General features: G+C 43.4%; 2 protein-coding genes across 5 annotated transcripts in view; one reads left to right on the top strand and one right to left on the bottom strand.

Moving 5' to 3' along the window:
• Positions 1-608, bottom strand: part of Adh7 (alcohol dehydrogenase 7 (class IV), mu or sigma polypeptide) — a 33,979-nt gene extending 33,371 nt beyond the window's left edge. The window contains exon 1 of the mRNA XM_006500919.3: positions 537-608. The gene's annotated coding sequence lies outside the window, so the exon portion shown is untranslated. The remainder of the gene's footprint in view (positions 1-536) is intronic.
• Positions 609-4,840: 4,232 nt separating this feature from the next.
• Positions 4,841-23,566, top strand: part of 4930579F01Rik (RIKEN cDNA 4930579F01 gene) — a 29,754-nt gene continuing 11,028 nt past the window's right edge. The window contains exons 1-5 of one of the 4 annotated variants that reach the window (NM_001374685.1): positions 4,841-5,077; positions 10,194-10,283; positions 14,882-15,088; positions 19,110-19,174; positions 22,071-22,214. In NM_001374685.1, the coding sequence (NP_001361614.1) occupies positions 22,110-22,214 (105 nt within the window). In that variant the 5' untranslated portion in view covers positions 4,841-5,077; positions 10,194-10,283; positions 14,882-15,088; positions 19,110-19,174; positions 22,071-22,109. Of the gene's footprint in view, positions 5,078-10,193; positions 10,284-11,958; positions 12,529-14,881; positions 15,089-18,501; positions 18,603-19,109; positions 19,175-22,070; positions 22,215-23,566 lie in introns of those variants that run through there. The other 3 variants (NM_001163386.1, NM_001163385.1, XM_006501946.3) reach the window with 3 other exon arrangements.

Here is a 23,566-nt window from a genome sequence, read left to right as displayed (position 1 = left end):
ACATTCTCTTGGAAACTAGTTGATCACTCTGAACACCCTGAGTCCCAGCCTGTGAACATTCACAGCTCAACCTCAACGAACAGGGAAAAGCATCGTGGAGGGAAATTCTAAAAGGCCATCCATGTTTCAAGCGGCTGTCCACTAGCCGATGCCGTCAAGTCTGGTGACCCAGTAGCTTACTGAGAGGCCTGTACATAAGCTCTTATGGACACCTCAGTCTCTGAGATGATGAAGGTTTATTGTTTACGGAATTGAATGACCACGGCAGGATCTGCCTCCCGAAGCTTTCTCTCTAGCCTAGTCTTGGGCAGTGTTGTCTGTCACACTATAGCCCGTTGCTGCCACCTAGCGGTCATTTTGACATTCACACACTTGAAGCAAAGATGAACGCCTCAGAAAGCAGCTTTTGCTTTTATGAGCGAGCATGAATGGCAGTTCCCCTTTCCTATCGTTTTAGTCACGAATTTCTTCTCTTACGTGCATTTAAGTATGCGCACAGGTGGAGGGGACACATGCGCACAAGGAGGTGTACTTACCGTGTGCTGAGATCAGAGGTCGACGTTGGGTATCTTCCTCAATCACTCTCTACTTTAATTTTGAGTTTTGATCAATTACAAAATTTACTAAACATAGAAAAGAAAAGAAAAAACTATTGGTTTTTTTAAAAAGCTAATTGTTAAGTCCATTCTTACTAAGTTACTGCAACATCGGGGACAGAAAGTCACTATGCTTTTTTGGTCCAGGCTGTTTTTTTTCCCTGTCTTCAGATAGCAGATGCATGTAGCCAAATCCCATAGTGAATCTTGTGTGTACTTGCTCCAAATTCGTAGCCTAAAGGCAGAGGCGATGATCGGGAAAACTCTTGGAGAGTGATATAGCGCCAGCTTTGCTCCCCGGGGGAAATCCCTGTGCAATCCCTGGCCCTTGCCCACATTGTGCAGCCTACCAGCCACCACCACCCCCACATCTCCGAGGGATGGGTGGACCTGCTATGCGGGAAGGCAGGGTGCTGCAGGCATGGAAAGACAGTCTCAAAGTTGGACACTATTCTCTGACACATAGTTTCATAGAGAGGAGAGCTCACAGATTTCTAGACTGGCCGCGGGGCAGCAAGCCCAATGGAGCCTCCTTCTGTCCGCAGCACTGGGATTACAGGCAGGCTATTCAGCACCTGGCTTTTATGTGGGTGCTGGGGACTCGAATTTGTGACCTCACACTTGTGTGGCAAGCACTGTACCAACAGAGCCATCTCTCTAGCCCTCTCTAGGTACGTTTTACATAAGTTGAGTCCTAAGAAGCAAACCGGAAGCTTGCCCCGGAGCACGGCTCCTCACTGGAGCGCCACAGACGTCACCCCTGTGGGCTCCTTTTGCTCAGTAAGAAACATGATCACTCAGCCAGTCTGGGCCAGGTCCTCACTGTGTGACCCTGGAGGACCTGTCATGCTTTCTGAGTTTCAATTAGGAACACGAGAACGGAATTAACCGTGTTATGTACATATGCACGCTTGCATGCAAAGCGCACACACGCACGTAGCCTGCAGAGCTCTCAGACAATACATTTCTGTAGGTTTAAGTTAATAACTCAAAAAGATTTGTTAAAGAGCTACAGGAAACAAATGCACACCTAATTTTTACTTTCCATAGCTATGTCTGAACTATTGAGGTATCTAGTGTAACATTTCTAGCTATGATCGAGTACTTGCCTAGCATGTGCAAGATCTTCTCTGCAAGCCGCAGAATTTCAAAGATGCTTGCGCTTGGTGTGGCTGCAGCGTGGACACAGAACACTTTCCCAGCTTGTGCGAGGACCTGTGTTTGATCCCAGGGCCACAAACAAAACAGAACACAACACAGCAGGACACAACAAGACAGACAGGGCTCGCCAGGCAGTGGTGGCGCATGCCTGTAATCCCAGCACTTGGGAGGCAGAGGAGGCAGATTTCTGAGTTCGAGGCCAGCCTGGTCGACAGAGTGAGTTCCAGGACAGCCAGTACTGCACAGAGAAACCCTGTCTCGAAAAACCAACCAAACAAACAAAAAGACAGACAGGGCTCATAGCAAATGATTAGAACATGACCTAAACCTAGTGGGAGAGATAGAGAGCTTTAGTTTCTATGTGCCCAAAATAACATGCATGTACTTTTAGCCAAGTGTTGGGACACATACATGTAATCATAGCATGCAGGAAGTTCCTCAAAAGTTTGAGGCCCATTTGATCTATAGAGCAAATTTCATGCCATGCCAGGCAAGGCTAGATAATGAGATCCTGTCTCAAAGAAAAAAATCCAGATGGTCACACACACACACACACAAATGTAATGAAAAAAAATGAAGCTAGTGGGTATGTTAATTGTCTTGGGACCATTGATGGATTCATATGGTGTAACAATGCAGTCCTGTGTGTGCTGTAAAAACATCAAATTATGGCAACTAAAATATTAATTAAAATTGGGTAGTCCAATTTTTAATAGTACCAGAACTTGCACACAAAGTAGTTTTGTGGCAAAACCTATGAGAAAAATATGTCTGCATACAGACGATGTGTTGTGTTTGACCTGTTCTCAGCGTCCCTGCTCAGCTCTCTACACCCCTCTCTTACTGCTTTCTCTTTCCCTTCCCAGGGAATCATTTTCTTGAATTTTGAGGTTTTTTTTTTTTTAAGTAGATTCACTAGACATATGTGTTTGCAAATAATTTTACAAATAGTCTTATTGTGTTTCTGTTTAAATTCTCAAACTCTTCAACTTATCTTTTACATACTTTTTCAAATGCATTCATGTTAGACATGTGTTATTGATGTAGTTTTATTGAACCTATAGCTACATATCGCTTAATAGATTTGCCTCCTAAGGAAGAGATTGCATCTGTGAATTGTCTTACATGAATAGCTTTGTGCTTGGGTATAAATGTTGGACCTGAGGAGGAGTCTCTGGGCTTTCAAATCTATCTGAATGTCAAGCTGGATTTATGAGTTTGTACCAATTTATAATTCTAATAATATTTGATGTGAATTCTCATGGTCTACATATACTCCAGAACGCTGGTGTTATGAGATAGTTTCAGCTTGCTTATTTCTTGTCACCAATGAAGACCTATTAATTATGCATGTCCATAGTTTTGCTTTTGTAACTCTCATCTGTTTTCCGGTTGAAGCAGGGAACTAGACCTTAGTAGCCCCCCCCAGACCTTAGCACAACTGACTCCATGATAAAAATTCCACTCAGGTTGTAAAACTCAGCACCACTTGCCAAAACTAAAACAAAGACCTAATCCATCAAAGGCCATAATTCCAGGAAAGTCACAAAACGTACTGACCTTGCCTTTTGGCTTCTGTAGTTCTGCTTCAGGCTAAGAGTCCTTGCTAAAGTGCTGAAGTATGTTCACCCGGGACATGGTTTTGTGTGTGTGTGTGTGTGTGGTGTGTGTGTGTGTGTGTGTGTGTGTGTGTGTGTGTGTGTGTGTGTGTGTGTGTGTGCTTAAAGGCTTACCCTAAGAAGGGCTTGGAGTTACACTGGGATCCCAGACACTTGGTGTGGGTTGTAGGCTGACTAATAAGACTTTCTATTGGCTTAAACCCACATCTGAGCAGTCTTCTCTTGTGGATGCCCCACAACACGATTGTTTATGCTACACATATAAACATTCTTTGCTTTTTGTTTTGTTTTGTTTTTGTTTTGCTTGTTTTTCTAGAAAAGCTTTCTCTCTATAGCCCTGGCTGTCCTGGAACTCACTCTGTAGATCAGGCTGGCCTCAGACTCAGAAATTCCCCTGCCTCTGTCTCCCAAGTGCTGGGATTAAAGGCATGTGCCACCACTGCCCGGCACATGTAAACATTCTTAATGTATGTTATGCCCCAGTCAGCTTCATGTTGCTATAATAAAATGTAAGAGACCAGCTGACATACAAAGAAAACAAGGTATGTTCAGCTCATGGGTTGGGAGGTTGACGGATGGAACAGAATGCTGCCAATTCTATGAAGACCTTGTGGTAAGGATGGTGGAGCTGTTGGGGGTGTATGTGAAAGGGGTGGAGAGGGAGTGAGCACATTACAAGACAGTAAACGGTAAAGAGTTAAAATGCTGTTTCTAGGAGCTCAGGAACACAAGCGCTGCATTTCTTGCTGTTACTCGCTAATCACTCCTGAGAAGTTTGTTAGACATCCGAGGAACTTTGCCCATTATTTGTTGTCACTTTGATTTTTCAGATAGGGTCCTACTCTGTAGCCCGGGCAATCTTTCTGTTTAATTCTCCCAAAGGCTGGAACTATAGGACTGGGTCACCACACCCAGCTTCTCCTCATTTTTTTTCCTCCCTCTCACTCTCCTTAATTTATTTTTAATCATGCATACAAAGTAATGGATTTCATTGTGACGTTCTTTAATACATACCTTGTTTTGTTCCTTTATTTTCCACCATCCCTTCCCTCACCATGCCCCTCCCCTCTCCTTCTGCCCCGCCCGCTTGCTCTCCGAGCCCTCCCCTTTCCTGTTATGGGTACTCTGTTATTCTCTTTTCCTCAACCTCCCTCCCCCGCCTTGAGACCGCCTCTTCCCACCCCTGAGACTCAAATGGTGTCCTTTCACAATGACTGGGAGGCCTTCCCAGCAACCCCACTGCCACCGCTGTTTCTGTCACATAGCACGCACTGGGCTGACTTTCTCCCTTTCCTCTTTTCCTGAGATCCGCAGCACATCCACCATACCCCGTCTGAAACCAGCAAGAGATGCACTGTGCCATGCTAGTGAAGCTGTGTAACAAGCGGCCTGGAGCAATGGCTGTTACAGAGTTCTGGAACTTAGATTTCCCACAATGCTGATCCGTTGCTAACCTATCTCCTCACAACCAGGGAGGCAGGCACCTGGACCCATTGGAGTGTGAGTGGGAGAAACTGAAGAGACACCGCTTTGCTCTTTTGGAGGCATCAGACAGTCAGCTGTTTCCATCGATAAAATCTCCTTAAGTCCGAGATTTAAGGAAATAACAAAATTCAGCCGAGACCCAATATGAGGCTGGAAGGCCATCGGCAGACCTGAGCTTCTATCAGTTAAATTATCTGCTTTTAAAGCCGTTCTCAGGTATAATTTTCTATTCATCGTTAGAAACAATTGCTAACATCTCGGGTATGCTTACTTATGAGTCTCAAATATGCTTTTTAAGGCATACAAGAACCAAGTAGGCCATTTTGAGAAAAAAGGATGCTGTCTTTTAAAGTTAGTCACTTATATTGAGGAGACCGTCCGTACTAACAGCACTGCACTATTCATAGAGACATTTATCTTGTGGGGAAAAATTGCTAGCCCATTTAACAGCAATTGTTGAGTTTATACCAGGTGTGTGCACAGCAGGAAAGAAGATGAAACACCGGGGTAAATCAAGGCACGCCTGATGATGACACCCTATTGAAAGGAGCCATGAAGAAGTGACATGTTTAAAAACAAAACGCAGGGAGGAGCAGGTGCTATGAAGAGTGCTTTGAAGAAGAAAAGGGGTTAGAAGGTGGTGAGGCTGGGGTGACAATGGGGATTGCTACAAGGGGGTGTTAGGACTCCTTTTGGAGAAAGTGCATACCCAGAACAATACATCCTGTATGAGAAGAAGTCCCAGGAACAACTGTGGTGTGTTCTGGGCTGGAAGAGTGGGAGAGCAGTGTTCATGATTCCAGCAACAGCTGTACAAGATGGCCACCGCACGTGACTTACAGTGCCTCCTTATCCTGTCTGTTCCCTTTGTAAACCCGTGTGCTATGTGTGTACTATTTTGAACTTAAGGGTATTAATATTTTATGCAAATGGGCAGGGCATTTTTTCTGAATAACATTAACTGGGTTTTTTCACCAATCCTTCTCTTTGGAGGATTGTATTTCCCTTATTTTAAATAAAATTCGATAATTTACTGATACATGGGTAGAATCAAGAGACCACAAGAAAGGAAATTTTGCTTTCGGAAGTATCTTTGAAACTTCTGTCAATTAATTTATATTAAATATATATACATACATACACACACACACACACACACACACACACACACACAAAGTTTTACTTGAATGTATGGGTATGCATCACGTGCACAAAGAGCTGTGGAAGCCAGAAGGCTTTAGATACGCTGAAGTTGGCCTTGTAGGCAGTTTTGAGCTGCCCAGTGTAGGTCCTGGGAAACGAGTCTGGGTCCTTGGCAAGAGCAGCGAGTTCTCTTAAGTGCTGAGTCATCTCCTCAGCTGTAGATTTTGGAATGACGAATGTGATGTGCAACTAAATTCCGCACACAGTCTTCACATTTCCCTCTCAACATGATAGCCGTGGGAGCATCTCTGGGTACAAACAGAACTCATGGATCTTCTCTCTCAGGAAATCTCCTGGGTCTGCTGGCCTAGTGAAGAAGTCTTAGGCAGGTTTTATAAATAGTATAAATATATAAATAAATATATAAATAGTATAAATATATAAATAAATAGTATAAATAGTAAGAGCCGAGATGTTTACTAAGAATAACTAAAGTCCTTGTGTGTTTACAAATGATCTTATTTTTAATAAAAGTTAATACAGAACAAGGTTAAGTTCTAGACCACTCTCTATTGCTTATGCTAACTTGATTGGACTGGCTGGAATTATAGCCCATGCAAGGCACAATCCCTGACACCACAGTTGAGCTGGTAGCTTTTAGTATTTTGCTTCCCCATGATTTGAGATGTGTACTTATGTAATACAGACATGTCTTCTGTGTGACCATCTGACATAGGGAAAATAATCTGGGGATTGTTTTCTGTAGCATGCAGTAAGTACCTTTGAAATACTACAAATGAATATGTGGCTTCTCCCCCATCCCCCACCTCCCATCCCATCTCTCTGTCTCCTGGTCTTTTTGTCTCTCTCCTCCCTCCCTCCCACACACACCCTCTACCCCCACCCCAGGCATTATGCATCATAAGATTTTATATGTTACTTGCTAACTAATTCATGGCTTATGCATAGAAGTGATCATAACTTTGTTTATGGAATTCATCTATGGTACATGTCAGTCAGTTTAGCACTAACAAATATCTCTAATATTGAGTTCAGCAAAAAGACTCACTGTCCTTACTGGAAATGAATGCCATTACTCATTTTCCAGTAAAGATATTTATCCAATAATTAAGTAACTTATTTCTTGGCCTCTACTACCATTAATCTCTTATTAATCCACTCAGGACTGGAGCAATGGCTCAGCAGCTGAGCACACTGGCTGTTCTTCTAGAGGACCCAGGTTCTGTTCCCAGCCATCACATGGTGCCTTACAACTGTCTGTAGCTCCAGTCCCAGGAATCTGGTGCCCTCTTCTGGCCTCCAAGGCACTGCATGTACATGGGGCACACACACATGCAAGGAAAGCATAAAATAATCAATAAAAAACTAAGAGTGTTCTTTTTATGTTAAACTTGTTTTGTAAATGTATGTAGACATGAGGATTATCATACTTTCATTTCTTATGAGTTTATCGTTCTTAGGAAATTATCATTCAGACTTATCTGCTATACAGTAAAACTTTGAAAGGAAAATATGATTCTAAACCAATTCACAGATTCTAGAAAGACGTTTAATAAACACGGGAGGCAACGAGGATTCACAGCATGAGCGTGAGGTGGGGGAGAAAAGTGGGGGCCACTAGGACAAAGGTTTGCTTTGTTTCTTTTCTGGTTTAAGTTACATTTATTTTTATTTTCACTAAAGTACAACTTTAGTTTATTATTAATCAACTGCATTTCCAAAAGTATAAATTTCTCTTGGACTTTCAGAGAACACTCTCCTTATCCATTTAAGTAGATATAACAAAATACCAGAGGCAGAGGTTGTTATCAACAACAGAAAGTTACTTTCTCATGCTTCTGGAGGCTGTGGTGTCTAACATGAAAGCACCAGCAGATTCTCAGGCTGCTGAGAGCCAACTTCCTGACTACTGGGCAGTGTCTTCTCCTTGGCATGTGTGTGGTCTGATCTCTGGGCAGCGTCTTCTCAGCACATGTGTGGTGAGGTGGCTCTCTGGGACCTCTTCTAATCTCAGTCTTTGAGGACTCTACCTTCACGAACTAAATACCTTCCAGAAGCTCCATCTCCTAATGTTTGATACCAACCAAACTCCTAATATTAGACATCAAACAAACAATTCTGTGGTGCACAAGAATTCTGTGTATAGCTCAGATTCTGCAAAAATTTGATTGCTATATCTGAACAAAATATTTACACGCTGTCTCCACTCACTAAACACTCACCACACAGAACATGGCATCTGGTCGACCTTCTCACACCAGGCATACAGCCTTCCTTTAGAAAGAATGAGATGAGTCCCGGACCTTCCCGTGGTTTTTCTGATATTGTTTTCTGGTTTATTCTGTCATGATTCCCGGACAGTGTCCCTTCAAACTGACCTACGAAGACTCGTGTGGGGCAGACACAACAAGGAGAAAAGCTAGACATCCCAGTTGACATTTAAGTCAGTTCCAACGGACTGTAAATGAACAAACGAGAGCCCAGAAAGTCAATTAAACGGTCTGTGTTGATCCCAACACATTTCATTCTTGATTGTTGCCCCTCCCCCATATGTTTGAATTCCTCTTCTGTACTATAGATTAAAAATGAATTTATTTGCTTGTTTGAACCAAAGGACCCACATTGGAAAAGTAAATGTAAAGTTTGGTCATAGTTCTGGTGTGGGAGACACTTATGATTCCATACTCAGAGGCTGAGGAGGACTGTAAGATCTAGGCCATCCTGAGCTACTAGTGAGACTATGTCTAAAAAAAAAAAAAAAAAAAAAAAATCAGTCAATAAAATAAACAGTTTGACTATACAAAGGGATTTGAGTTACTTCTCCTTGTGATGTTTCCCTAAAGGATTATAACAAAATGTACTCTTTATGTTAAGTAAGGATACTTTCTAATTTACTATTTAAATATAATTTATCTAACCTAAAATAATTTTAGAATCACATCCTAGTTTTGTCCTGTAGCTATAACCAATGCCATGGCTGAAAGCACATGGGGGAAGGGAAGGTCTGTTCAGCTTAGAGTTCAGAGTCTGTCCTTAGGAAAAGCCAGGCTAGGAGCTCAAGCAGGAACTTGGAGGTGGCCTGCTTGCCATTCCAGACAGCATTCTCTCTAATCAAGGAACTCACTTCATATACAAAATAACAGAGCCATGGAGGGTGTTGCTTACTGGCTTACATGCAGACCTATTATGCTGGCTACTTTTATGCCAACTTTTATGACACAAGCTAGAATCATCTGGAAAAACAAAACAAAAAACAAAACAAAACAAAAAACCTCAATTGAGAAAATGCCTCCTTAAAATCAGGCTGTTGGCAAGACCCTAGGGTGTTTCCCAGTCACTGTGGGTGGTACCACACGGTGGGGGAGGTGGGGTGGGGGCTGGGGGGGCAGGTGATCCCAGGATGTATTTTTAAAAAGCCAAGCTGAGCAAGCCTGGAAGACCAAGCCTATAATTAGCATTCCTCCATGGCCTCTGGTTCAGTTCCTGCCTCCAGCTGCCTTCCCTTCTAGAGTTATTGCACTGACTATCCTCATGAAGGTGTGCGACCTGAGCATTGTAAATTGAAATGAGCCCTTTCCTCCCCAAGTTGCATTTAGTCTCTGTGTTTTATTACAATGATAGAAACCTGAAAACACTCCTATGTACTGGCTTTCTTATAGAGTCCAGGAAATGGTACCATCCGCAGAGGGTGGGGCCTTCTACAACATTAGCAATTGTGAATCTATTAATACTAAAATAAATGATAATCATGCAAATAATTTGCTCATAAGACAACAGTGATCTTAAACACAATGAAAAATAGAATATGGTTCATTTTTCATAAGGACTACGATTTTCCCCGCAGGGAGATTGTTCTCTTCAGACCTAGAATGCTTATAAAAGTTTGATTTGACAACAAAACATGTGCCCACTGTCCCTTTGTTCATTTGTTTATTTTTTATCCTCATATTGTTTTGACATGAGAAATAATTTAATGCAAGGATGGAAAAATATTTAATAGACAGGCGACTGTCAAGGGTCTTTTCTCGGGATGTGATTGCAAAGCTGCAGCCCATCTGTGAGTGAGGCCAATCAAGTTACATCCCAAGAAGTTTTGTGGCAATGGCAGAGAGGGGAAACCAAGAGGCCATGAACCCTATCCTAAAATTCTCATCTTCTCTTCACCCAGAGTACAAAGCCAGACACGTGATGGAGAGTGTCGGAGGCTGCTTTATAGTCAGGCACACGCCTCATCCCAGAAGAGTTTGTCACATCCAAGGTAAAGGGGCCTCGGCTACTCAGATGTTTGTTTCTTCTGTGCATAAACTGTAACTGTTACTTAAAACAGTTAGCCATTGGTAAAGGTAGGTGCTAAGATACTGGGAGCTAGGAACTACTGCCGGTACTGTAGACATCTGTAGGCACCTTTAGTCCATAGATGGCTTGTGTTGGGATAGGGACCTGAGAAAATGACCAAAGTGCTCAGAGCTGGGGAAGCCATTCAGGGAGCTCAAGGTGGCAAGGGCTTAAAAGTATTTTGATATCTTAACTACTTTTAGTCAGGATTCTCTAGAGTAACAGAACTTATAGAATGTATCAATCAATCTTTCTTTCTTCTACTATCTATCTGCCTATCATCTATCTTTCTGTCTGTCTGTCTGTCTGTCTAGCTGAAGGGAATTTATTAGATTTTATCTACAGGCTGTGGTCCAGCTAATCTAACAATGGCTATCTAACAATGGCTGTCTAACAATGGCTGTCTAACAATGGCTGTCTAACAATGGAAAGTCCAGTCATTGTTCAGTTCATGAGGCTGGATGTTCAGATTAGAAGTGGGTCTTCACACTTTAAATGACCCAATTAAGAAAAAGAAAAAAAAGCTACAGCAAAACCAACAGACAAACAAAATCTTCACAGGTGTGCCCAGCCATTTTTGAGTTTTAGTTAATTCCAGATGTAGTCAAGTTGACAAACAAGAAAAGCCATCACAGCACCCACTCTTGGATTTAAACATCAGCCCCAGGGAACTACCTTTGTATATATATATATATATATATATATATATATATATATATATATATATATATATATATATGCACATATGGTGGGTAAAGAGTTCAGGGCCATGCATAAACTTTATCTCTCCTTCTTTTCTTCCTCTCTTCTCTTCTTCTTTGCCTGCCTCCATTCCCATCTCCCCTTTCTTTCCCATTTCCTTATTTAACTTTCTGTAGCAAGCCTCTTAGAGATTAGACATTGGTAGTATCTTCTCTTACACTGAAGAATATGTGCTTTTTACATATACGTGGGCTGTAGAGAGAAATGGTGTTTTGAGAGGTAGATTTCTCAAATTCACAAAGTACATGGAAAACAAACAGAACTGTTGGTACTAGATTCAATGAGCCAGTCAGTTCATCCCAGATGCTGTGACTGTGGGACACTGCCCACAAAAGCCACCTCAGCTGGTGGGTTAATCCTTAGTCTCTCCTATCCTTTCCTGAGACTCATCTTGCTTCCTCAATAAGTGTATTCAACAAACGTTGACCTGAAGTGACGTTGCCGGCAGAGCCTGATAGCAATAGTACTATGTTGTGGCTAAGTATACCCACATGGGAGGTGAAGGGAACGGTGGCAACATGAAAAAGAGCATCCAGAAACTGAGTAGAAGGCAGGCATGCCCTTACTGAGGAAGACATACATTAACAGTGTATAATGGCCCTAATAAATGAAAATGAGTTGTATTCCTTAAAAAAAAAAGTGAGAACATTTTCATAATAAAAAATGAGCCAGCTCTTGATGGAAAGGGGAGGAGTCTTGGAATAAAGAGAATTAGAGGCTGCCAGTCCTGTTAAGCCCCATGAGTATCCCTGCCATACAATGGTAACTAAGCAACACTAGAATGTGAGGCTGGAGAAGATGTTCAGGGGATAACAAATGTCATGGTGACCAGCTGGAACAAATTATGAAGAAGCCATGATGTGAGCCTGTGCTGTGCTGCTTCGCCACCTAAGGCTATATCAGGTTAACCTGATATTACAAGGTTGTAGGACAATGTGCTGCTTCTGGTGAAACAGGGGAGACGCTGGAGCCTTTTCACTCAGCAGCGGCTCCTGTCCCAGTACAGATTAACTTGTATTCTGGCTGTAGTAAATATATCAGCAAAACCCAACAACCTTACAAAGACCACATTCTCGTCAAACGCCGTATTCCATCAGTGAGACAGACGGCACTGCCGGTACCCAGCAGTAGCCCTGCCTGAGCGGAAACCGGAGCTGGTCTCAAACAGAAGGAGGATGCACACTGCGGAGTCATCAACAGAAACCTAGTGTTTTAATCACAGACACCGATCATCGAGTTAATCACTCAGTCATATAGCCATCTATTCATTTTATCGACAAAAACTTGGCGTGAGTCTACAGGCGGAGCGTGGTAGCAGTCATGCCCTTGCCGTGGTTACGGCATGGCTCCCGTGGACACGGGAGGACATGGGAGGAGAAGGGAAAGAGCATCAACAAACGGAGCAGGTACCTGTGGGAGGAGGAAAGCCGTCACTGGCTGCAGAGCACTTACGACGTGCTGTATAGCATGCTTAGAAACTGACATTGCATCCCAGCCGGAAGAGATGATGTGTGGACTCAGAGTTCTCACACCCTCACCCCCCCCCCCCCAGCCACTCTTCAGTGCCCTGTATTCTGGCTGCATCCCTCTCTCATGCAAATTATATTTGCTAATGTTATCACTATCTTTATTTTGACCAAACTGACAAGCATAATCAGGCAGGCCGTGAGGCTGATAACAGAAAAACCAACCAGTTACCCTCGTCTAGTCCATTCTCCATGAGATCACCACAAGAATCACACTTACGGTGTCAATTTGGCTAGTCAGGCACCCCACTAGAATCCCCCAGAAGTGATGTCTAATCCTGTGCTGTGTCTCCCGTCTTGTCTCAACTCTCCTCACATAGCCCCTCCCCTACATGCACACACCTTGCAGCTTATCTGAGTTCCTTGAAGTTGTTGAACAATCCCTTGGCAAGTTCTGACTTTTCACACATACCTTCTCTAGACAGAAAACTGCCCCAGTAATCGCTGTTTCTCATCTCTCATATATTGGTTTAAACATCATGTCAAAGACTTCCTAGGCCCCATATCCTCAGTCTAGACTGTCACGTGACACTTTGGCACAGTGCCCTATATTTTCCTCCAGAGACGTTTCCTTAAAGTAGGTTCTCTGAGGACACTCCTCTGGGGATTTGGTCAAGATGCTTTATGTGGAAGTGCCTAATGGAGCAACATCTACAAAGAAAACAAAGGAGGCAGAATTAAGCAGGAAGGTGAGGGTAAGCATGCCACACGGGTGTCACAGAGGCCACAAGGAAGAGCGGGGGGGGGGGCCTTTTCTAGGGTTCTCAATTCCAGGTAAAGACTTCCGCTTTTTCTGACTTCCATGGGGCTGGAGGTTAGTGCTTTGCTGTGCACGCCCTTCAGCCAAAAGGAAATCCCCAAACAGAGAAGTCAGAGAAGACCGAGTAGCCTGAGCCTTAGGAATCAGCAGTTGGTACTCACATCAGTGGGGTAGAGAACCTCTGCTTCAGTTCCTGCCGCCAGGTTCCTCTCCTGAGCTCCTGCTGTGACTTCCCTACATGATGCCCTGGCTGTTTAAGCCAAACAAAGCCTTTTTCCGTGTTGGAAAGTGTTTGGTTATGGTGTTTTATTTACCGCAACAGAAAAGCAAAGCAGGATAAATAGTATGCATTTTCTTAATGATTTCTGTCACTTTAAATCTCCGAATTATTAAGGGACAGTCACCCATTAAGAAAACAGTTAGCCTGTATCAAACAAAGCAAAACAAAACACTCCCATTAGAGACTGAATATCAATCAGATACTCCCATTAGAGACTGAGTATCAATCAGAGACTAAGCTGTGAGTGTGAGGACAGAGCCTTTGCCTGGCTCTCAGACAAGGGAGCTATTACAACCTCCACAGCAGAAATGTGACTCCCCATAGCGGGCATGATCTCTCTGCAGTTCAGTTCCTGAACCCTCTGCTGAGCTGCAGGGTGGGTCAGAATTCACTGCTCTTCCACACACTGTCAGCCATGCCCTGCCTCATCGGACTCTCCGACCACTCTCCTGTGATTCTAGTTGTTCCTTTATACCTTCTAGAAGCAGCTCCTTCCTAACTCTTGAACCGATGGAATGTGAACTTTTTCCTATCATTTCTGTCTGGTGTGAGATTACCGCGTGTGCACATTTGTGTGTGACTATGGGAAAAGGTGGGAACCAATAATACAAAAGAAACAAAGTATGACAGGGGCAGAGAGGGCTGTTGTCCTGTGAAGGTCCTCCGGCATGCACAATACATGTACTGTCTGGTTTCTCTTTCAAAAACAAATTAAAAGAGAAATTGGGGGTTTCAATGGACATGTGTGTGTAAGCTTGCCTATATTTAATTTGGTATCCAATTTTTTACTGTGTTCCTGGGCTAGTCACTACACCAGTGTTTAAAATATAGTGCTAGCATATGATAATGTCTGTAAGATTGACAGTGACTATTAGTAAAGTTTGAAGTATGTAACCAGATAAAATGGCTGGTAGTGTTAGCCAGCCATTCATTCAACCATCAAAGACCCCGGCTTTCTGTCAAGCACTGGAGTAGGTACTAGCCACAGACAGTAAAAACAAGGGGCGGGGGGCGGACCCCCACCATGAGGCTCACAGCCTAGCGCAGCTCTGACAAGGAGTTTACAAACATTTAATAAGACTCTAGTGGGAAGTACTGGGGAAGACATGAGAACATTAGGAGACAGTGTGTGACACATGTGTTCTGAACAGATTTGTCAGCAAACAAATAAATGGCTACCCCTATTCTTCCAGGTTTGAACAACATCCCAATCTGCACCGTGAATGATGATGACACATGTCCCAGATCGCTGTATATCTCTGACCAGTTTAGCCCTTCCGAGAGGAATGAGACCTCAGTAGCAAAATTCACTAACCCTCCCAGCACCGCATCCCCAGAAAGCCTGAGAGTGGGAGGACTGTCACCAGCCCCAGCCAAACTGCCTGCCAGGCCTCAGTCGGGTGAGTCTCTCTAAAGAGATGGCATGTGTTCTTAGGCCTCTTGCAAGTGACTGGAGGAAATCTGCTTGCTTAAATCTGCTGTCGCAACTTATGAGCTAAGCCATTATTCACTATAAACAATTTTCATTCCTCTAACCACAATTCAGTAAGACACTGTTGTTAACAAATACTATTGTTCTTATTAGTTATTTTTATTACGGTGTCCAGGTCAGATGTGGTGTGGGTGTAATGCCCAATCTGTAGGAGAGTCAGGGTGACGCCTGCCTTCAAGGGTCAGCTCTCGACTGGCTTTGGAAGGCACACCTCTGGGTGTTTCTGGAGAATGTGGGCGAGTAGGGACTGTGGATGACAACACTGCACACACTGGACATCCCAGGCTGAACAGAGAAATGGGGGAAGAAGAAAGAAGCCAGCTGAGCATGGTCCTCCATCTTCTCTGCTTCCAGACTCCATGTCTCTCATACTCCCCCTGTTCCAACGAGGATGGATGTATAACCTCAAACCATGAGCCAGCATACGTCTGCCCTCCTCTAATAGAACTCTGACAGAGTGATGAGAAAAATAACAAACTGCCCAAGAGGTATCAGATATGAGTGTGCGGCCAGCACTGATTTAAAAACCCAACAGACAAAGGGTAGTCTCAGCAAACCCATCAGGGATGGGCACACACATACAGCTTCCCACAGGACTCCCATCTCCACACACTCCTGCCCTGATGACACTGCCTTTTGTTCTCATGATACACTTGTCTTTCCCTTTGGCCCACATGCACTGCCTGGTCTTTGGTGGATGGTTTAATAAATTCATAGATGTTTACTGTCTCCCAAGCTCCCGCTAGGCTGTGCTGCACCATCAATCAGGCTGTTTCCAGCATGCAATGGCTTTCCTTGATCAACGTTATCAGAAGCTTCCACAGTCTTCCCGAAAATTAATCCAAAAGTATAGCAACAACATGCTCATTCTAAACTTTTTGTTTTTTTGGATTTATTTTGTTTTATATGTATGAACGTTTTGCCTGCATGCACACCCGTGTGCCTGGTCCAGAAGAGGGTCAAAAGAGGGCATCAAATCCCCTGGAACTGGAATTACAGAGAGTTGTGAGCCACCATTGCGTGCTGGAACTGAACCCAGGTCCTCTGTAAGAGAATCCAGGGTTCTTCCACACAGCTGCCATCGATCCAGCCTTTAACCCACTCAGTTTTACCACAAAAATCACCTCACTTCCTTGGTGCTAGTTTCTGTCCTACTTTTGTTTGTTGCTGTGACTGAATACTCTGAGAAAAAGCAGCTTAGGGGAGAAAGAGTTGGCTTTAGGTCACAGTCCATCCCTGCCAGGGAGGTCAGAGAAGGACGAGCTTCAGATGGCTGGTCACATGACATCTAGTCACATGGCATCTAGTCACATGACATCTAGTCACATGGCATCTAGTCAGGAGCAGAAAGAGAATACACTGCTGCTGCTCAGCTAGCCTATTATTATTATATCATTATTTACAGTCTAGTCATTGCCCCCATCCTGGTCTGCCCTCCCACAGTTCCTCATCCCATTCCTCCTCCCCCCCCACCCCCCCCCCCGTCTCCTCCAGAGGATGTCCCCTCTACCCTGCCAGACCTCCCCATTCCCCACGGCCTCAAGTCTCTCAAGGGTTATCTTCCCTGCCTGAGGCAAGACCAGGCAGTCCTCTGCTGTATATGTGTCAAAGGGTTTGAACTAGCTTCTGTATGCTGCCTGATTGGTGGCTCAGTGTCTGAGAGATCTCATGGGTCCGGGTTAGTTGAGACTGCTGGTCTTCCAATGAGGTAACCCTCCTCTTTAGCTTCTTCCAGCCTTTTCACAATGGTTGAAATTACCAGAGACCTGGAAGGAGATCTTAGGACTCAGAGGGAGGGGTCTTAGATGAAATGCACAACAGTGGAGAGAGGGAACTTGTAGAGTCCACCTCCAGTAGAAAGTGGAGGGATGGGGTTGCCATCCCATAGTCAAAAAACTCTGACCCAGAATTGTTTCTGTCTAAAAGAACTTCAGGGACAAGAATGGAGAAAAGAATGAGCTTGTGACTGCCCACTCCTTTCATATTCATTCAATATAGTACTCAAAGTTCTAGCCAGAGCAATAAAACAACAAAAGGAGATCAAGGGAATACAAACTGGCAAAGAAGTGAAGGTATCACTATTTGCTGATGATGTGATGTATACATAAGTGACCCCAAAAATTCTACCGGAGACATGATAAACAACTTCAGCAAAGTGGCTGGATATAAAACTAACTCAAACCAATCAGTAGCCTTCCTTTATACAAATAGTGTAACTCTACCTAAACAAGTGAAAGGTCTATACAAAAAGACCTTCAATCTCTCAAGAAAGAAATTGAAGACAACCTCAGAAAATGGAGAGAACTCCCATGCTCACGGATTAATAGGATTAACATAGTAAAAATGGCCATCTTACCAAAAGCAATCTACAGATTCAATGCAATCCCCATCAAAATTCCAACACAATTCCTCACAGATGTGAAAAGAGCAATTCTCAATTTCATCTGGAAAAACAAAAATCCTAGGATAGCAAAAACAATTCTTAGCAACAAAAGAACAGCTGGGGGGAATCACCATCCCTGACCTCAAGCTGTACTACAGAGCAATAGTGGTAAAAGCTGATACTGGTACAGAGACAGACAGGTTGATCAATGGAATAGAAATAAATCAGTTGGTCTTCTTACTATGATAGAATTCAATGACCAACCCAGGAAATGGTTCTACCCACTTTGAGGCTTTGTCATCCCACATCCACTAAGACAATTAAGACGCTGCCTCATAGACGTGCTTACAGGCCAACCTGCTCTAGAGAATTCCTTCCTGAGGCTCTTCCTAGGTGACTCTAGGTTGGGTCAGGCTGTCAATCTGACTTCTAGATCTCAGGACAGAAGTTTATACCCCAGTCCTTCCAATGTAATTACACATGGTCAGTTCCTTATATTAAATTTTTTCTTAAAACAGAGTAGGTTCTGTTTCTAGCAAAGGAGCACTAACTGAACACACTCACCAAGCAGAATGCTGCTCGTTACCAGAAGGTAACAATCTTTCTTCAGACAGAACTGATAAATTTAGTTACTCTGGGGACTGTGCAGAAAACGTTTACTTTCTAAAAAAAAATGGTGCATAACTATGACTTTGCTTAGAAAAGACATTGTTTTCATGTCAGTAGACAGGAGGCTAAGCAAAGCTGTGGATGGTTTCAGGCTGAGAGGGATTTAGTTAGATCACAGATGAGCAATAGGGTTGGAAGATGAGAGACAAAGAATACAACTACAGCCCAGGGCAAATCTTCTGTCTTCGGGGCAAACAAAACATACACAGTGTCTGTGAAACAGAAGCGACAGGGACATGGATAAGAAACATACAGTAAGGTTCTGCTTTTACAGTCAGTTTAACTGAATCAGGAAACCTTGGAGTAGCCAGGGCTGCTGGAAGAGACCTGCAACTCTAGTCACTTGGGAAGTTGAGCAGGACGTTCTCAGGTCAGCCTGGGTAGTGGTGTGAGGTGGGACAGGTGAGAGGGAAGGAAGAGGAGGGAAGGTTAATTTGCAATCTATTTTCATATTATGCTGGCAATAGAATCAGTATCTTTTTTTAAAAAAAAGGTAAATGAACTTGCATAACAGCAATTTTTTAAAGGATTATTTATTAATTATTTTATGTTTATGTAGCTGTCTTCACACACACCGGAACAGGGCATCGGATCCCATTACAGATGGATGTGAGCCACCATGTGGTTGCTGGAATTTGAACTCAGGACCTCTGAAAGAGCAGTCAGTGCTCTTAACCACGGAGCCATCTCTCCAGCCCAAATGAACTTGTATAATGCTATTATACACAGTTTTACATCACAAGTTTCCTCACATGCACACATAGGTCAGGGCTGAGTTTAGATAGACTAGGCTATTTCAGCAACTAATTCATAAAGCATTTTGTGAATAAAAAAGCAGTTTGACTTAATTTAAATATATTTTCCCAATTTCTTTCAGAGCCATGTAGAAAATCCAGCCAGTGCTTCAAGACTTCCAAAGACAATCCCTTGGTGAAAAATAAGGTAAAAAGCTGGCTGCCCACAGCCAGCTTTGTAGCTTACTCTGACTTCTGACTTCTGGCACTTGATCTTCCTCACGGCGCTTCTCAGAAGTCTCTTTCCTACCATTTTACAGCTCTATTAAAGTACAGCTAAGGAGACACCAAATGTTTACCTCCCCAATACACAATTTGATGCACACTGACAAATACACATATACAACTCCCCCACCCCCGCCCCACCCCCAGGAAGCAGCACCCAAAACTGAAGTGTGCAGGTGTCTACCAACTCCATGGGTTTCCTCATGTGTGTCCCCAAATGTCACTAAGGTGGCACAGACTTTTAATTGTTATGCAAATGAGACCATGTGCAAGTTCTGTTTCAAGAGTAGGTTTCACTCAGCAAGATTATTCGGAAATCTACTGAAGTTGCTACGTTGGTTCTTAATGACGAGGGACTCAGTTGCCTCTGGGGTTGAAGTCGCCTGTTGACGGGCACTGGGTCATGCCCATCTTTTTACCAAGCTGCGATGAACACACACACACACAGCCTTTATAAGCTTTTGTCCTTTCTCCCCTCCCGGTCCATACCTGCAGGTACACTTACAGTGGTTTTGTGGCTGCATTTTAAAGAACGGCCAAGTTGTTTTCCTCGTCCATTCCCTTAGCAGCGTCCACTGTGTAGTCTGATGGGTTTTAGATTTTAGCTAATGGGAGTGAAGTGTTCTTGCAGTATGCCATCCTAGCACGAGGAGGCTGAAGTATGGCTGCTGCCTTAAAACCAAAACCCAAATCCAAGCCTGCTAATCCGGGAACTGGTGTGTGTTACTTGTATGGTTTTAGCTTTGATTGCAAATTCTAGCTTTTGATGTTCAAAGCTTTTGCCTGTCTTTAAAGTTGAGTTGTTGGCCTTTCTGTGATTGTGATATGAAAGCTTCCTACATAGTCATCTAAGTCCTTTCCCACGTGTGTTTTGCAGATGTTTTCTTTAATTCTGAGTCTTGCCTTTGTTTCAATGTCTCCTCCAAAAATTGTTATTTTTGGTAAGGCCTAAATTTTTAATTTTTCTGTAATATTCTCAAATGTGCACACGGCATATCTCTGTTGTGCTTTACTGTGATGACTGAACCCCTGGGGTACGTTAAACAGAAACAACAGGAGCTGATGCCCTCGCCTTGGGTCTCTTGTCTGCTCGGACGCTTGTGAGGCCCTTCTCGTTTCTACCCTTTATCACACATGGAGGACGAACCTTGCCAATCGATTTTTCCGAGTTTGAGATACCAGGTTATGAATATAGTGCATTGTGTAGGCCTGTTTTCCAATATTAAACCATCCTTGCATTCTGGGTTAAAAGAGTTGACTTAGTACTGAATGTTGTTTATAAAATACTGTTTAATATTCTTCAATCCTTGTTTGTGAAAAGTTGTGGTTTTCTTATAGTGCGCTTTTCTGGTTTGCTCTCAGGACAACGCAGGCACCATGCAATTGGTGGGAGCCGCTCTTTAATCTTCTAGATAACCTGAGGTGATGGCTAAAATCCTCCTGGAAAGCGAGCTAGGCTTGGACCTTCCCTCCAGGCAAAAGTTTTAAACTAAAAACTCTGTTTCTTTTGTTTCCTAGATAGAGGTTTGCTTTTTATGCTGTCTTTAGTAAGCGTAGGCAACTTGCTTTTCTTTTTTTCTTTTTTTCAAGAAATTTGTCTATTTCATTTAACTTTTAGGATTTACTGACGCATTTGTTCAAAAAATATATATTTTCATGATTATCCTCTGTACAATTGTTTGTCTTCTGGTCCCGAATAAAACCACTTTGTGCCTTTTCTCCCTTGACGTGTGTCCTAGTTAGGATCCTCACGGCTGTGACGAAACACCAGGAGCAAAACCAAGGTGGGGAGGAAAGGGTTTATTTCACACACCGACCTGCATAACAAACAGTTCATCATCAAAAGGCGTGAAGGCAGGAATCCAAAGTCGGGAAGCTGGAGTCAGGCGCTGGTGCAGAGGCCATGGAGGGGTGCTGCTTACTGACTTGCCCCTTGTGGATTCTTATAGAATCCAGGACCGTTAGCCCAGGGAAGTCACTTATTAGGAAAATGCCTTACAGCTGGATCTTACAGAGGCATTTTCTCAATTGATATTCCTTCCTTTCAGATAACTATAGCTTGTTTCAAATTGACATAAAGCTAGGTGGAATAATGTGTGTGCCTCCAGGCTTACAAGTTCTGTTCATCTTCCCCAAGGATAAATGTTAAATTTTCATCAGTTGTCATAGATGTCCTGGCCTTTTTATATCTCATTGATCTTATTCAGAGACAGAACATAGATCTTGCTTTCCTGGTGATAAAAGAAATCTTCTCAACTCAAAACATATCTCACTAGGGTAGGGGTTCATTGTTCCCTGGAAAACAACATACAAAAAGATTTCACACTAAACATTTAAACTATGATCGCAAGTCTCATCAAGAGCTTTAATGATTTCAACCAAAGTTAATAATATATTTCCAAGTGCTTTGTCTCCAAACACAAATGTTTGGTAGAATTTACAGGACCCTCTAAATTATTAACCTTGTTTTGCTTTTGTGGTTCTTTTCTTAAAGAAAAATGTTTCTTTGGCATGTGAGATGGGTTCACGTGTAAAGGCACTTGCTGCCAATCCTGGTGACCTGTGGTAGACACCCAGGACCCCCTGAAAGTTGTCCTGTGATCACACATGTACCGTGCCATGTTCCTATGCAAGCAGACTCTCAAATACACACACACACACACACACACACACACACACACACACAGAGACAGAGAGAGTTAAATAAAAGTAATTTTAAAAATTTAAGCAAAGCTAAGAGCTTATTAGTTTTGCATTTAATTTATGTAGAAATTGCAAATGTAAAACTGCACGCCAATCATACAGTATCTTTGATTTAGGTTGAACATAAAGCTAAAAGGCCACTCCCATCTGCAAGGATGTGCTCTGCCGCTGCCTTCCAATCCTCAGACGCGATGAGCAACAGAATGGATGGGAATGAGAACACCGTGCACATTCCCAACTACCTGGATCAGGAGATAAAGGTGAGAGGCGGGGCTCTCCAATCCTCGGTTTGGAAACTGCGTGAACTCAAGCACACACACGCACACATGCACACGCATGCACACATGCACTCATGCATGCACACACTCGTGCGCGCACACATGCACACACCGCAGACTAGTGAACAGCAGTGTCACAGGGGTATGACACTGGTTACAAGATGATAGATTCACTCAGGACAGCCCCCACTGTAAATCATTGCAGAAACAGGTACTTGGCAACTGACAGTACAGTTTCATGACCATGCAACTAGGGCAATTACTGTATTCAACTCAGACTTCTGCTGGGGCACATTCATGGTACAGAGATGAGGCGCCCACAATGCAGAGGGCTCCACTGCAAGGGAAAGGGTTTAGAGTTTGAGAGCACTGAGGTACCTGGAATTAGTAGGAACAAGCTCCATAAAGATCCAATAGTGTCTTTGGGACCATAGTAACCTTTACATGCACAGAGCCAACTGCAGAGAAGGAATGAAGGACGAGCTCCTGGGAACTGCTGCGTGTCAATCACACATCCCAGAGTGCAGAAGTGCTTCGGTCACCAGAAGTCAGATGAGACCCAGAAACTTCACACCAGAGGAATGAGTTGCTGTAAGACTATAACCGGGGACAGTGAGCAAGACACACAAGGTCAACCTCTGGCAGCCACATGCATGTGCGCACATGCCTGCACCCCCTCTCTCCATATACATAAACATTAACACATTTAAATACAGAGCAGCTGAAAGCTATCCAAACTAAAGTAGACACAAATATAAACAGGCCTTATTGAGCCATCAGAATATATTGAGTATTCTAATATTTGTGTAATGGGAGTCTCAGAAGCGGGACAGATTAGAGCATATAATTTATGGGGAATGTTAGCGGCTAATATTCTCCTAAAGTTGACAGAAACTTGGAGAAAAATAAACTCAAGGTAGATCACTCCTACGCGCTGTAACCCAACTGCTGAAAACTAGAGGAAGGAGATACATTGCCCTGGGTGCTGCTGGGACTGCTGACTTCTCAGTGGAGACCTGCACACTCGTGACAGTGGAATGCCATCTGTAAAATGCTCTCCTCTCGGGAGTTCTGTTCTTCAAAAGGGAAGGACAGTGTGACAGGGAAAGCCCTTAGCTGCAGGGAAGTTTGAGGGGGATAAAAAAAGGCGAGTAAACAAAATCCCCTCCCAGAACCTCAAGCCCGGTTTCTCGCTAACTGAAGAGATTTTGATTCCTGTCTCACTTGGCCAACACTGAATTCATAGAACTGAGACACCTCTAGCTCGATTCACATCCTTCTCAGCCATACGAAGGGAGAGTAGCAGCCAAATGGGTGATGTCTGTGACCAACAG

Source organism: Mus musculus, chromosome 3 (genome assembly GCF_000001635.26).
Source record: "Mus musculus strain C57BL/6J chromosome 3, GRCm38.p6 C57BL/6J".
Classification (NCBI taxonomy): domain Eukaryota; kingdom Metazoa; phylum Chordata; class Mammalia; order Rodentia; family Muridae; genus Mus; species Mus musculus.
The sequence above is the reverse complement of the archived record's forward strand: the minus strand, read 5'-3'. Positions and strand labels throughout refer to the sequence as shown.